Source organism: Podarcis vaucheri (genome assembly GCF_965113315.1).
Source record: "Podarcis vaucheri genome assembly, chromosome: 10".
NCBI classification, from domain to species: Eukaryota; Metazoa; Chordata; class Lepidosauria; order Squamata; family Lacertidae; genus Podarcis; species Podarcis vaucheri.
This window is the reverse complement of record NC_138748.1, coordinates 22,199,696-22,213,770: the sequence shown is the minus strand read 5'-3', so window position 1 is coordinate 22,213,770 and position 14,075 is coordinate 22,199,696. Positions and strand designations below refer to the sequence as shown.

Sequence of the window (14,075 nt, the reverse complement as noted above, 5' to 3'; positions counted from 1 at the left end):
TGCATAGGGTAGACATTTAATTGGTTGCTACCATGGCAGTCACCGGCTATTGGGTGTGGTATTGGATCCTGCATCAAAGGCTGGTGTTGATTGGCTGATGTTGTGGCAATTTGCAGCTTCTGGTGGCAAGGGGTCAGAGAAGCGAATTTAGCACCGCATGCAGGAGAGCGATTTTTTGGGGGGGAACCCAAAAAAGCTCAACAACCCTGTGCAATCCCCCCCAAAATCTCAACAACTCTGAGGCCTCCCCCCCCATTTTCTTAAATTTGAGTTCCCAAATATAGGGGGTGTCATATACATGGGGGCATCTTATACACGGAAAAATACGGTAATTGTTCTTCAGATTTTCCTCTTTGAATTGTTGTCACATAGTTCTTTGCTCACAAATGTACCTAAAGCATATTTTCTTTGAGATAAAACGCATTTGCACTTATATAATATACGCATCTAAATACTTATCCTGTGAGGAATAATAATAATAATAATAATAATAATAATAATAATAATAAACCTTTATTGTCACTACACCACCTGTGTGCAGTGAAATTAAACGACCCCCCCCCCAATACATTCAGTCTTGTTCCTGCTCTGTGTGCTTGTCAGAAGTCAATTACACCACATTCAGCAGCCTAACAGCCACGGATAAAAACTGTTCTTTAACCTGTTGGTGCAGCTGACTATACTTCTGTATCTCCTGCCCGAAGGTAGACGATTAAAGAAGTGCTGGCCAGGGTGTGAGTCATCCCTAAGAATTTTCCTCGCTCTCCTGAGGGAGCGGTCTCCCGCGATGCCATCTAGCAAACTCAGAGGACAGCCCATGATGTCATGTGCTATATTCACCACCCTCTGTAAGGACTTCCTGTCCGTGGCTGTCAAACCAGCATACCACACTGTTATACAGTATGAAAGGACACTTTCTATTGTGGCCCGGTAGAAGGAGATCATCAATACCGATGAAAGTAACTTGTTTTTTAAATAATAAATAAATCACAGATGAATATAGAAACCGAACAGAATTAACACGTACAAAATTCGCATGGAGGGGCTACAGACTGATACATCTATCGCTATGGTCAGGACCCAAAATGACGAGGGTAAATTCAATCCATACTCACTACTTCGCGTTTCTCCACTTCAAACCAACGTGAAATCCCAGGCAAGCTCTGCACCAAGATCAGTGTGGTTCTCTCCACCCACAAACTCTGAAACAAAGGAACGTTAATTACACAGCAGCCCAAATTCCTTACCCGCTATTCTAGAGTGGGTGTGGGTGGAGGACAGGTGCTACGCTACCCAGCCTGGACCTAAATCTGCTGGTCTCTGCTGCCAGCAGAGGAGCCCCGCCAACAAGGGGCACTCCAAAGCATCAGCCCAAGTGGTGGGCAGAAGAGACCACGGGTGGTTCCCCTGCCAGAAACAGCCAGCAGAACCCTCCACCCCACCCCCAAAAATGGGTTGGGGAAGTACAGGGCTGGGCCAGCAGAGGATATGCTGGATCCTGAAGTAGATCTGCTACCACAGCACATGATGGCAGTGGGCCTGATTCAGACCTCTCTATTGCACCCAGTCTGGAAGATGACATAGCATTTCCCCCTTGGCCCTTCCTTTCTATTCCATGAATAGAAAAGGACGCGGGTGGTGTTGTGGGTTAAACCACAGAGCCTAGGACTTGCCGATCAGAAGGTTGGCAGTTCGAATCCCCACGAATCCCCATTGCTCAGTCCCTGCTCCTGCCAACCTAGCAGTTCGAAAGCACGTCAAAGTGCAAGTAGATAAATAGGTACCGCTCCAGCGGGAAGGTAAACGGCGTTTCCATGCGCTGCTCTGGTTCGCCAGAAGCGGCTTGGTCATGCTGGCCACATGACCTGGAAGATGTACGCCGGCTCCCTCGGGCGAGATGAGCGCTGCAACCCCAGAGTCAGTCACAACTAGACCTAATGATCAGGGGTCCCTTTGCCTTTACTTTACATCAGTGACTCCATTAAACTCTGTCACCGCTAGCCAGGGGATTGTGTTTTTCTCTTATTAATCAGACGGCTTCCATTAGCAGCACTAATCCCATTCAGGGGTGGGTCTCCTTTTACTGAATTTGTTGCCACTTCACGCCATATTAGTTTCCCATCCACAGGTCAGCCGACATATGTATAGAAACTAACACCCTAAAATCCTCTACAATTTAGGTCCAACCGTAAGACAAATGGAAGAATGTGCATGGCTCTTTTCAAGTTTATCTAGGCAAATATTGTGACAGGAGCTTTGCTGAGACATGGTATAGGAAAGGGGTATAAAACAAGGCTCTTGCTTCTTATACTAAGAGGAGGAGAATGTGAAGAGTATTGAACTAGAGCCTGGGAAAACAGGGGTTAAATCCCCACTCAGCCCTGGAAATTGGTCAGGAGTCAAAATCCTCATTTGGCCACGAAGCTGACTGGGTGATCTTAGGCCAGTCACCAACTCTTAGTCTAACCTTCCTCACAGAATTGACATGGAGCTGAAGTGTGCAGCCTTATATACCACCTCAAGCTCCTTGGAGAAAAGTTAGAATATAAATGCAAAAATAAATTGATAATAGTCCCCCCCCCCCAGAAGTATGTAGGAAGAGAAAATATTCAGCCAATGTTATCGGGCCTGCATTTATTTATTACATAAAATTTTATATATTGTTTGACTGTAAACAGTAAACAAAAAAGAACCCTCAAAGCAGTTTATAGAAAGTTATCCTCGGCTTCACATGAGTAATTGATGCAAACCAAAAAATATAATGGGAAGCTTATATTTATGCGTGAAAAATCTCACACCGGATACAATGCAGGGAGAAAAAAGTTCTGTATACCAAGGAGGCTTTGAATTTGAACACATACACACACACACATAGGGGGCATTTCAAAAGGCAGCTGTTGGGGATTTTAAAAGCCACATGCAAGATGTCCATAAACACTAATTTCAGAAAAGCCTGCAACTGTAAGTTTTTCTTTCATCCACAATCAACCTACGAGTCATCCTTGTCCCTCCACCACTGCTTTTCTCCTAATAGCCAACCCATCCCTGCCAAATGGAACATCAAATTTCAGGGAAAATTGGATAATAATAACAACCAGAGATCCACAGACCAAAATGAAAAGAAAGAAAAAGAGGGAAGAGCAGAAGGAGGAAATAAAACAAATGGAACCCCAGCCATACAAAGATGAAATCAATTGTTGTACATTTTCCAATAAACTAACAGTTTTGATAATCTTGAAATAGCTCAAGGAATCCCTGTCAAATATTCTGAAACTTTTCCAGAGTTTCTAAATAGGTTATTCTCTCTTCTGCAGCTATGTCAATTAGACATAAATCTCCAGGCCTCACTGCCTTCCAGAACAGCAGGATTAATTATCTGGTGACAATTGCTGCACAGTACAAACCATTCTTTCTGATATTTGTTTAGCCTCATATCTGTGGTATGTACTCTGGAAGTACGTGGGCAGAGTATGAATTAAATGGCCTATGTAGCGCCATGAGAATTGGGGCCAACGCTTCATTCCAGAAAGGCGGTAGGAAGTAAAAACAACCTGAGCATGCCCAACCAATTAAAATCAATCAGAACTGAGGAAACCTCATACCTTGAATTCATTGTCCTTGTCTTTGGTCCCTTTGTGGAATGGCCTATCATATCGGAATCGCCAGATGTGATTCACTTTATAAAAACTTTTGATGTTATCTGGAATGCCTTCTCTTTGCAGCACTTCCTGGCTTTCTGGAATTGGTGTCACGGCATAAATTTGCAGGTCTATGTGTAACGTGTTAAGGTCAAAGCCAACTTTCCAACCAGCAGCGCTAAACAGATGACCCTTTTCACAAGAAGGAAGGACTCTATTGTACAAACAAAGGTTTGTACAAACAACACGTATTTGCCATTTGAAAACAAAATATAAACGTTGAGCCCTTATTATGACATCAGAAGCTTCCACCGCAAGTCGTCACCCACTTTCCATTTCAAAATTTACTTAATGACAGTGGAGAATGCTCACAATGGAAACATTTGCAATGAGCCCTAGTGTTTTGTGGTCACCAGGAAGCACAGGAAATATAATTCCCATGGTTTTTGTTTAAAACCCCACCCAGATTCATGAAATGGATAATGATATCAGTGGAATCAAGTGTGACTTCCTGTTAATAAAGAATTACAGGAATCCCGCGATTCTTTGCAGTCTAGTGCACAAGCAACATAATGAAAAAACAGATATTCATAGCTGTGAGTATTCTAGTTTGCAAAAGCTTAGATAGAGTCCACAAACAGCGGCATCATGGATTTTTAAATATAACACCACAACTGGGACAACAAAATGGTGCCATGTGGAGTGCTTCTCTCCAGCGTCTCAGTCAACCAGACACAACTTCTTTCAGGATATGCTATTCCATTCCCCTTCCCCAAAATATAATTATGCAGCCACCGAGCATGTTTGGTCCCATCAGGCAATGGGAGGGCTGCCCCCTTAGCTTTGCTCTCCTAAATACCTCTCTCTTGTTTCTCTGCCTTGCTCTGTCTTAGCAATATGGTCATCATAACTAAAAGAAAAAATGTTCATTTCAGCTTCACCAATGCTAACAGTGGTTTTCCTTTGATTACACTGGGGGGCATGGAGAATGCATGCTAATAATGAACAGGTGATCTAGCTGCTAGTATATGTGATTTCATTATTTCCATACTTTTGTCAGAAAAAGCCATCCTTTGCACCGGCACTGCTGAAGTGGGCTTTTGGAGGAATTCCATTCATTTCAACCATGCTACAGGTGAAACTGTGTGCATTAAGGCAGGAATACTGTACTGTCAACCGAGTGGATACACTGAGCTTCTGCTTGAAAGATGGTTTCATCGGGTTGATTGGCATGTTGCATAGCAATGGCATGTGGAAACTCATTCAGCATCCGCTGTTGAAAAGCCTCCAAACGCTCATAGTCATGCCCTCGGCAAACAAACTCTTTGTTCTGGGAGGAATAAAAGGAAAGTAAGTTACACGAAAACAGCAAACAACAAAAAAGAGGCTACCATTAGCCAGTAAGATAATTCACAAAGGTGTGTCCTCCCCAATCCAAATTAGAAATAAAAAACACTGAAAGCATTTTCACTGTCATAGTCAAGAAGCTTTGTAATTCCCCTTATTCCATTCCTGTGTGTGTAGTTTTGGTTATTACATGTAATCACACCTTTTGCACCATGTGATATTCTCCGTGATCGTTGCATAAGAGAACAGTTCTTAAAAATAAAGATGGTTTTAAGAAGAGAGTGATCTTATTTCCATACACATAATTTTGCAAAAGAAAGCATAAAAACCGGCAACAAGCTATAAAGATGAAAATATCCAGCGGTGCTGTAGAACTGGGGAAGGGATTTAGTTCACTGGCAAAGCATCTGTTTTGCATGCAGAACGTCCCAGGGTTCAACCCCCAGCAACTCAAGGTAGGGCAGGGAATGTTCCATGTCTGAAATCCTGGACAGCTGCTGCAGGTCAGTATAGTCAATTCTGACCAATGGGCTAACTCGGTATATGGCAGCTCCATATATTCCTAAGAGGACTCTTGTTCTTGGAATGATCTCAGTGCATTTGCAGCTTATTTCTCAAGAGTGCCTTGATTTTCGAACTCCTTCCAAGCCTAACTTGCTTTTCCTCTTTTCAATTGTTTTCCATCTCTTTACCATCGAAATGAAGCAAAACAAAGAAACTCTGTTTTGTAGGTACAGCAAACCCCTCGAGAAAGAGCCGTAAGAAGATAGGAATGCATCTGGGTTAGTTTTCAAGACTAAAAATAACCTCTTAGAGCACTGTGGATATTTTATCTCGTTTTCATTGTAGACTGCTGTTCATGTTTCTAAACTATAAAGGCAAGCCAGACCAGTCGTATATCCCTTATGGGAAATGTATCTTATTTTTCTTTATCAGGGCCTTTACTCAAAGTGCGAAAGAAGCCCCTCACAAACTGCACAAAGTAAACAACAGGAGCAACAGCAACAATTATTTTTACTCCACCCATCTGACTGGGTTGCACCAACCACTCTGGGCAGCTTCCGACATATATAAAAACAAAATAAGACCCAAAACATTAAAAAGCTTCCCTATAGCAGGCTGCCTTCAGATGCCTTCTAAAGGTTATATAGTTACTCATCTCCTTGACAGTAAGACAATGCATTGGGTTTTAAGGATAGGAAGAGGTCACCACTACTGAGCAGTGATCTGAAGTTACGGGGGGGGGGGAGCTCCCCATGTCTTTGAAGGCACAACATATGGGGCAGCAGTGGAGGCACCAAAGGCAGGAGATGGACGTATCTACACGGTGCTAAGTCCACACAGGGTTTTCCTAGGTAGTCAGTGGCTGTGCATCTGCAGTGCTAAATTCAGCAATCCCCTTGCTTCTACCATGGACCCATAACTCTGCTGTTAAGAGTCTTTTCCTTCAGTTGCCACTTGCTGGCAACAGCCTTTTCTAACCACTGTGCCAGATCAGCAGCCTCCGCTGGTGCCAGGATCTGGAAGGCTCATGAATGGCTCAATAGTTGTGCTACTGATACTAAAAGATCTCTTTCCACTCCAGTTCCCTGTATCTCAGATTAGTAATGCTCCACTTGCACAAGAACCTCACTAATTCTATATACGACATAATTTCCCTACGTTCAGTGTGTTGTAAATAATATATGCCTTTGGCACTTCCTTTTATATATATTTTTTTCTCGTAGCAAAGCAATTCACTCACTGGGTTTTTCCCCATACATCTTTATGGTGGTTTTCTAGGATGTGATGATACAATTATCTTGAAAACCACCAGACACAAACAATTACCAACTTGACAACTATAGGAGCATGGACCGCGTAGAATTCTTTTTATTTACAATCGAACCACTTCACGTTGCTATGGGAGCCGAAAAGATTCCTTGAAGGAGATAAAAATACCACACCTCGAGTAAACCTTGTATTCCTGGAATGGTTTACAAAAGGATTCAGAAATTGGCATTGATCTAAACGTTTGTGTTTGAGAGGCCCTGTAAATTGCTGCAGATGTAATCACTCTGCAAGATTATTACTATTGTTCTCTTTATCACTATTCTTCTTCTTTCATTAGTCCACTGCCTTATATACCTCAAGGGTCTCGAGGCAACTTACATCAGTAAAACGGAGCATAGGAAAACACGTACAATAAGACACAAAATTATTAATTGTGCACGAATATCCAAACATTAAAATCTCCAGTTTCTAGCCTACTTACACTATGCTCCAACATTAAGACAACCAGCTAAAGAATAACAATGAAATTTCAGCAGCGGAAAAAGCATCAACCATCAAATGCCTGGGAGTAAAGCAAAGTCTTGGCACGGGACCAAAAAGATGATCATGTTTGCACCAGACAGGCTATCCTAGAGAGAGAAGTTCACAGCTGGTGGACCATTACTGACAAGTTCCTTTCTCCTGTCGCCACCCTCTGTACTTTTGCCGCAGGGGCCACTGAGAGGAGGGCCTCTGATGATGACCTGAGGTTCATCCGGAGAGAGACATTCTGGAAAGTAATGAGGCCTTGAGCCGTGGAAGGCTTCATAGGACAAACCCAGGACTTTCAACTGTGCCCAGAAATGTACTGAAAGGCATGCCAGAACTGGCGTTACGATTTCCAACCATCTGAGCCCCATTAGCAATCTGGATGCAGGATTATGCTTCTTTAGTCACATCTGAGCTTCTAACAGGCTTACCGTCCCAAGTAACTCAAATTATTTAATACCTCTGTTGTTGTTTATGAACTGACTAATGGAACTACAGAAGGCAAACACTGCAACAAAATCAAATGACTTCTAAGACAACGCCTAAGAGAATATGATGTGTCATGTTACTTTTAGTAAGTGTGTGGGTGGGTGTTTGTCTGTCTGTCTGTCTGTCTGTCTGCATATTCCATTGCACTCACCCAGCAATGTGGGGACCCCCAACTTTCATATGTGATATGGTGAGAGAACTGAGAGAGCAGCCTACATGAAGTAGGCAGGTGGGATGACGATTGCATGCTCACTTTCCCCTCATAAAAGCTGTACATCAGAATCAAAGAGGGAAAAATGGAGGGAAAGCATAGCCTCAGTGAAACAAAAGGTTGTTGGAACTTCTTGAAGTTCATGCCAATGACCTGAATGACCACAGGGGAGTATTTCTCTCCTATTCATTTAAAATGGGGAGGCTTCATGAATCGCAGCTGGCCCTGTCACACACCTTCAAGCTCCTAGATAGTCTGAGCTGTTGTAAGCCTGTAATTCCTATCTGTTTGGGGGAAGGGCTCTAGCTCAGGGCTAGAGCATCTGTTTTGCATGCAAAAGGTCCCAGATTCAGTCCCCAGCATCTCCAGGTAGCGTTCGGAGAGCTAATGCCACGTCACCATTGGCAATACTGAGGTAGGTGGGCCAATGGTCTGACTAGTTTCCCAAGCTGCTAAGCAGTGGGAATTAGTGGTATTGATGAAATCAGGAATTTATGTCTGCATGGTGAAGTGCAGTGGCCTTATAGCTGGGTGTGGATGTGGGTGACCTTATAGCTGGGAGAGGAAAGGGCATTATTTAGTGCTCTGCTTCAGGTGGCAAAAGGTTTTGGACTAGCTCAGTCATGAATGTAGGCCTTAGGGCAGCGTAAGTAGATACATTATATACTCACTCGTAAGAAAAAGGGAAACTTTTTCCCATAGAATCCAACTCGGAAAAACTCTGGCTCCAAACGTTGTTGATCCATAATTTTATCATACAAAGAAGCTTCCATCACCTGAGTCAGATCAGATCGAAAATAAACAAATCAGATAAGCAATATCAATAGCTAAAATGCAAGCAAGGTAAACGAGAGTTCCCCAGCCCACATAAAGATACTTGAATGTATCTTTCAACTTGTGCTTATCTGCATTTGCTCAATATACAACTGAATTTGTATAGACAGGAGGACAAATTGAACATGAGGGGTAGCACAGTGTTTGTAGAATTAACGAAAGTGTTACTTAACGATTGTGGTTTAGTGTTCAGAGATTCATCAGTCTAAATATAATCAATGTGGAAGGCAGCATTGTACTGCGGTTTAAAAAATAAATTAGAGTAGAAATAGAGACCAGTATTGAAGTCGATGGTGCTTGGCAAATGCAAAGTAGAATCCTGCCTCAACCTGGCACAATGTTTCTTGGCTTGAATTGGCCTGATTCATGTGTTCTCTTGCCAGGATTTTTAAGTACCGTATTTTCCGCTCTATAAGACACACCTAGTATTTAGGGGAGGAAAACAAGAAATAAGAAGCCTTCTGAGCAAAGAGGGAGCGCTCTTCCCTCTTCGCTCAGGAGGCTTTGTGGGGGTTTCCCTGAAGCCTGGTGAGCAAGCGGGATCGGTGCGCACCGATCCTGCTTGCTCTCCTGGCTTCAGCGAAAGCAAGCCTCTTGGCTTTCCCCCGACCTCCTGCAAGAGCCGTGCGCTCTTTAAAGGGAGTGTGGCTATCCCTGGCTTTTCTGGGAGGTGGGGGAAGGGACAGAGCCACGTGCTCTGTCCCTTCCCCCACCTCCCGCAAAAGCCAGGGATAGCCGCGCAATGCCAGAAGATAGAACAGCTAGAGGGAGAGCTGCGCAGCACACCCTCTCGCTGTTCTGGCTTCTGGGATAACCCGCAAAGCCTGCATTCGCTCCATAGGACGCACACACATTTCCCCTTACTTTTTAGGAGGGGGAAAGTGCGTCTTATAGAGTGAAAAATACGGTGAGTTAGCTAAGAGTTTGGGCATGGCCAGTAGCATTTTTTACTCTCCCACCCTGTGTGATATGGAATAGGTCTGTTGATCAATCTGCTGTTGAAAATGTTGATTTTAGTAGAAATGGGAGACAAAAATTCATTTCCACATGTTATTTATACACAACTAGCATAGCGACTATTGTTTGGCTTCCCATATGAAGTTAATTAATGTATAGAAATGGTTAGTAGTACTATTCTAAGTCTATGGCGAAATAATTCCCTTTGAGTTTAGAAGGCCTCAGGTAAGTATATATAGGATTGCAGTCTTAATATAATACAGGAACTACACTGCAATTGCACAACATTCACAAAAACAACAGAGCATTTGAACCATTTGTAAATGACTTTAAAATAACATAGAAGTGTGAGGGTCTCTGCTTTCCTTTTTTGCAACAATCTGACCCAAGCAAACATGTATGTTAGAATAACAAATGTAGCTTTTCCATTTATTCGCTCTTTCGAGGTATAGCCCTCTAGAACAGGGATTGCTAGGTTGTAAGAACCTGTTGTAAAAAAAGATTAAGTAAAAACAAAACAAAACAAAACATGAGCATCACAGTTTCAGCATTAAAGTTTCAATGGGAAAAATTAAATTGCTGCCTTGCTGACTAAACGAAAGCCAGTTTTATACTGATTCTTAATGGCCAAATACATCTATCTCCATTACCCGCATCTTGCTGAGGTTTCTGTAGTCGTAATAGCTTTCATACTGCTCCGCGATCTTCCTGCATAAGATAATGCCATTCTCCCAGCACTGTAGACAAGCAAGAAAAAAGGAATGTTCGGCAAAGAGAAGGCTCTTAAATGCTTTTTAGTTGTTTCAAACAGAGTTTCAAGTGTCCCAGTTGGCAGTACAATCTAGCATTAACCAGCGCTTTCAGAGAACATTAACCAACAGGCAGAAAACAGCTGCTTACGAGAACTGACAATATGGTATTATAAAGCTTCTTCCTTTTGGGGATAGGTGAACTGCACTCATAGGTACTGAGAGCACTTGTCGTACAAAATGAACCTGAATAATCCCTGTACGTCTACCATGTATCAAAGAAGTGTCTGGTCACATGACAGCAGCAGTCAAGAATCAATTCCACAGCACTGTTCGTAGAACAGGAACTTTTTTTTGGGGGGGGGGGTTAGGTTCTTTTTCGGTTTCAATTCCACAGCACTATTATTCAAATAGGAACTTTTAGGGTTCTTAAAATCTAGGTCTGTTAAACTTGAGTTCCGCAATTACTGCCAGTTCTAGTTGTGGGAGAGAACTGTGAGCACGTTACTATTCAGCCAATGGCTTGGTTCACGCACTACGTTAAACCATAGCTTAAAATAAACTATGGTTTAACTCACAAAACTGCTTTTCCCCTATCCTACTCCTGGTGCTGTGCCAGGAAGGAAACAAGCCAGAGCAATGTGTGAACCAAGGCTTCTCTCCAAACAAACCATGGCCACTCAAGTTGAGCATCATGCTGTCACAATGGCCAGTCAGATGCCTATGGGAAAGTGCAATAATATATAATATAATAATCTTTTTTTAAATTTATACCCCGCCCTCCTCGGCCAAGACCAGGCTCAGGGTGGCTAACACCAAATATAAATACAGTAAAAACATAAAAAACCCAAGAAACCCCCCAACAAACAGTTGATTAAAATATAAGTTAGAATACAGTTTAAAATGCAGCTTAAAATGCAGCCTCGTTTTAGTAGTAGCCTATAGATCAAAGCCAGAAGGGGAGAAAACGTCAAATATTCACCGGGGCCATCTATCCATGCTGGTCCTACATGGGCCAGCAAAAAGAGCCAAGGGAAAATTTATATACAAAATTCCATATAAAGGGTTCTATTAAAAAAAGGGGGTGGGGTTAGAATGAGTCCAGCCCAAAGGCCAGGCGGAACAGCTCTGTCTTGCAAGCCCTGTAGAAAGATGTCAAATCCCACAGGGCCCTAGTCTCTTGAGACAGAGCGTTCCACCAGGCCAGGGCCAGAGCTAAAAAGGCTATGGCCCTGGTTGAGGCCAATCTAACCTCCTTGGGGCTCGGGACTTCCAAAGTGTTGTTATTTATGGACCTTAAGGTCCTCTGTGGGGCATACCAGGAGAGGCAGTCCCGTAGGTACGAGGGTCCTAGGCCGCATAGGGCTTTAAAGGTCAAAACCAGCACCTTAAACCTGACCCAGTACTCCACTGGGAGCCAGTGCAGCTGGTAAAGCACGGGATGAATGTGGTCCCACGGCAAGGACCCCGTAAGGAGCCTCGCCGCGGCATTCTTCACTCGCTGGAGTTTCTGAGTCAGCTTAAAGGGCATCCCTGCATAGAGCGAATTACAGTAATCAAGCCTGGAGGTGACCATCGCATGGATCACTGTGGCCAGATCGGGCAGAGAAAGGTAAAGGACCAACTGCAAGAGCCCTCGCCCCTCCTGTGGATTCCAGCAACTGGTATTCAGAAGTATTACAATACTGCCTCCAACAGTTGAGGCAGAGCACAGCCATCATGGCTAGTAGCCATCTTGATAGCACATGGGATGTGCTCATCAAGAAACAGACTCCCCAAGGCTTCATGGCCATTTGAAACCTGCAGCATTGCTCTCACTTGAAAATAATACAACAAAAACTAGATATCCAATCGAAATATGGTCATTAAATCAAATATATATTCAAAAATCTATCCATGCTGTGGGGAATACACAAAGTTTAAACCTGTACCAGTTTTCAGCTAGGCAAACTGGTCAAGATGCTTGCTAATGTGCAAACAGTCGGTTTAAGCAAGCTATGAATGGACTGCTTACAGGCGCAGACTCTGCTTCGATAAATAGGATAATATATACAGTGGTACCTCGGTTTATGAACTTAATCCATTCCAGAAGTCCATTCTTAAACCGAAACCGTTCTTAAACTGAGGCACACTTTCCCTAATGAGGCCTCCTGCTGCCGGGGCCTTCCACCATTCGGATTCCGTTCTTAGACCGAGGTAAAGTTCACAAACCGGGACACAACTTCCGGTTTTGCGGAGTTCATAAACTGAATAGCTCGTAAACAGGGCTGTTCTTAAACCGAGATACCACTGTATGGACTTTATACAAAATGTAGTAGGCTATTAACATTTGCATGAGTATTTGCATAATTACACCATACCAATTTATATAAAAATGTATGGGAACATCATATATTACATACACGTACACAATAATATTAATACAATAATAAAAACACACACAATAATAAAAATATGTATCTTTGTTGTTGTTTTCTCCCCCTCACCTTTCCTTTTTTTCTATATCAAATTATTTCTTTTAATTGAAATCACTTCAATAAAATATAAATATTTAAAAAACAGTCAGTTTAAGCATATGGTTGCATCACTTAAATGATATTAAAAACTAGGTGTGTGCTGAAATGTTCTATAGAATTGATGAATTCTCGTAGAATTGTAACACTGGAAAGGATGGTAGATGTCAACTAGCCCAATTCCTTGTTCAATGCAGTCTCCTTAATGCAGGATGAAACCACTGGGCCCCTGCTTAAATAATTCCAGAAAAGGCATTTAAGAGGCATAGGTAAAGGTAAAGGTACCCCTGCCCATACGGGCCAGTCATGTCCAACTCTAGGGTTGCGCGCCCATCTCGCTTAAGAGGCCGGGGGCCAGTGCTGTCCGAAGACACTTCCGGGTCACGTGGCCAGCGTGACGAAGCTGCATCTGGCAAGCCAGCGCAGCACACGGAAACGCTGTTTACCTTCCCGCTAGTAAGCGGTTCCTATTTATCTACTTGCACTTAAGAGTGCTTTCGAACTGCTAGGTTGGTAGGCGCTGGGACCGAGCAACGGGAGCGCACCCCGCCGCGGGGATTCGAACCGCCGACCTGACGATCGGCAAGTCCTAGGCGCTGAGGATTTACCCACAGCGCCAACCGCGTCCCTTTAAGAGGCATAGCAATGGCTAACCTCAGATTTCATATGAGAAATTTTTTTTAAAAGGACAACTCACGTTGTATAGAAAAGTGCTATATAATAAATCAACAGTGCAAAATATATTGACTGCAAACCATGATTAAGAATCAGTTTGGTTTAATAAGAAAACAAACAGAAAACACCACCACCAAGAAACCCACTTACTTTTCCCCTGTCAAAGTTCTGGATGATAGTGAGATGAAGGTATTCTTTGCGCTGCCACTCAGTCTGCATGGGATAGTTCAGAAACTCTCTCAGCGGCCGTTCCGACCATTCCAACAGCTCATCATACAGCAAGAGCGTGTATGCAGCCTCTGTTGGGTGTTAGAAGTAAACAGGAAGAAAATTTAGTGGGTGCATATTTTCATGACAAATG

General features: G+C 43.1%; 1 protein-coding gene across 5 annotated transcripts in view; it reads right to left on the bottom strand.

Moving 5' to 3' along the window:
* The window catches only part of DOCK4 (dedicator of cytokinesis 4), a 247,927-nt gene that overhangs the window by 20,534 nt on the left and 213,318 nt on the right, over positions 1 to 14,075 (bottom strand). For all 5 annotated transcript variants that reach the window (XM_082239403.1, XM_082239404.1, XM_082239406.1 and 2 more), the window contains 6 exons: positions 13,865 to 14,013; positions 10,428 to 10,514; positions 8,658 to 8,762; positions 4,827 to 4,968; positions 3,603 to 3,769; positions 1,116 to 1,202 (listed from right to left, as the gene is read on the bottom strand). In XM_082239403.1, coding sequence (XP_082095529.1) covers positions 1,116 to 1,202; positions 3,603 to 3,769; positions 4,827 to 4,968; positions 8,658 to 8,762; positions 10,428 to 10,514; positions 13,865 to 14,013 — 737 coding nt within the window. The remainder of the gene's footprint in view (positions 1 to 1,115; positions 1,203 to 3,602; positions 3,770 to 4,826; positions 4,969 to 8,657; positions 8,763 to 10,427; positions 10,515 to 13,864; positions 14,014 to 14,075) is intronic.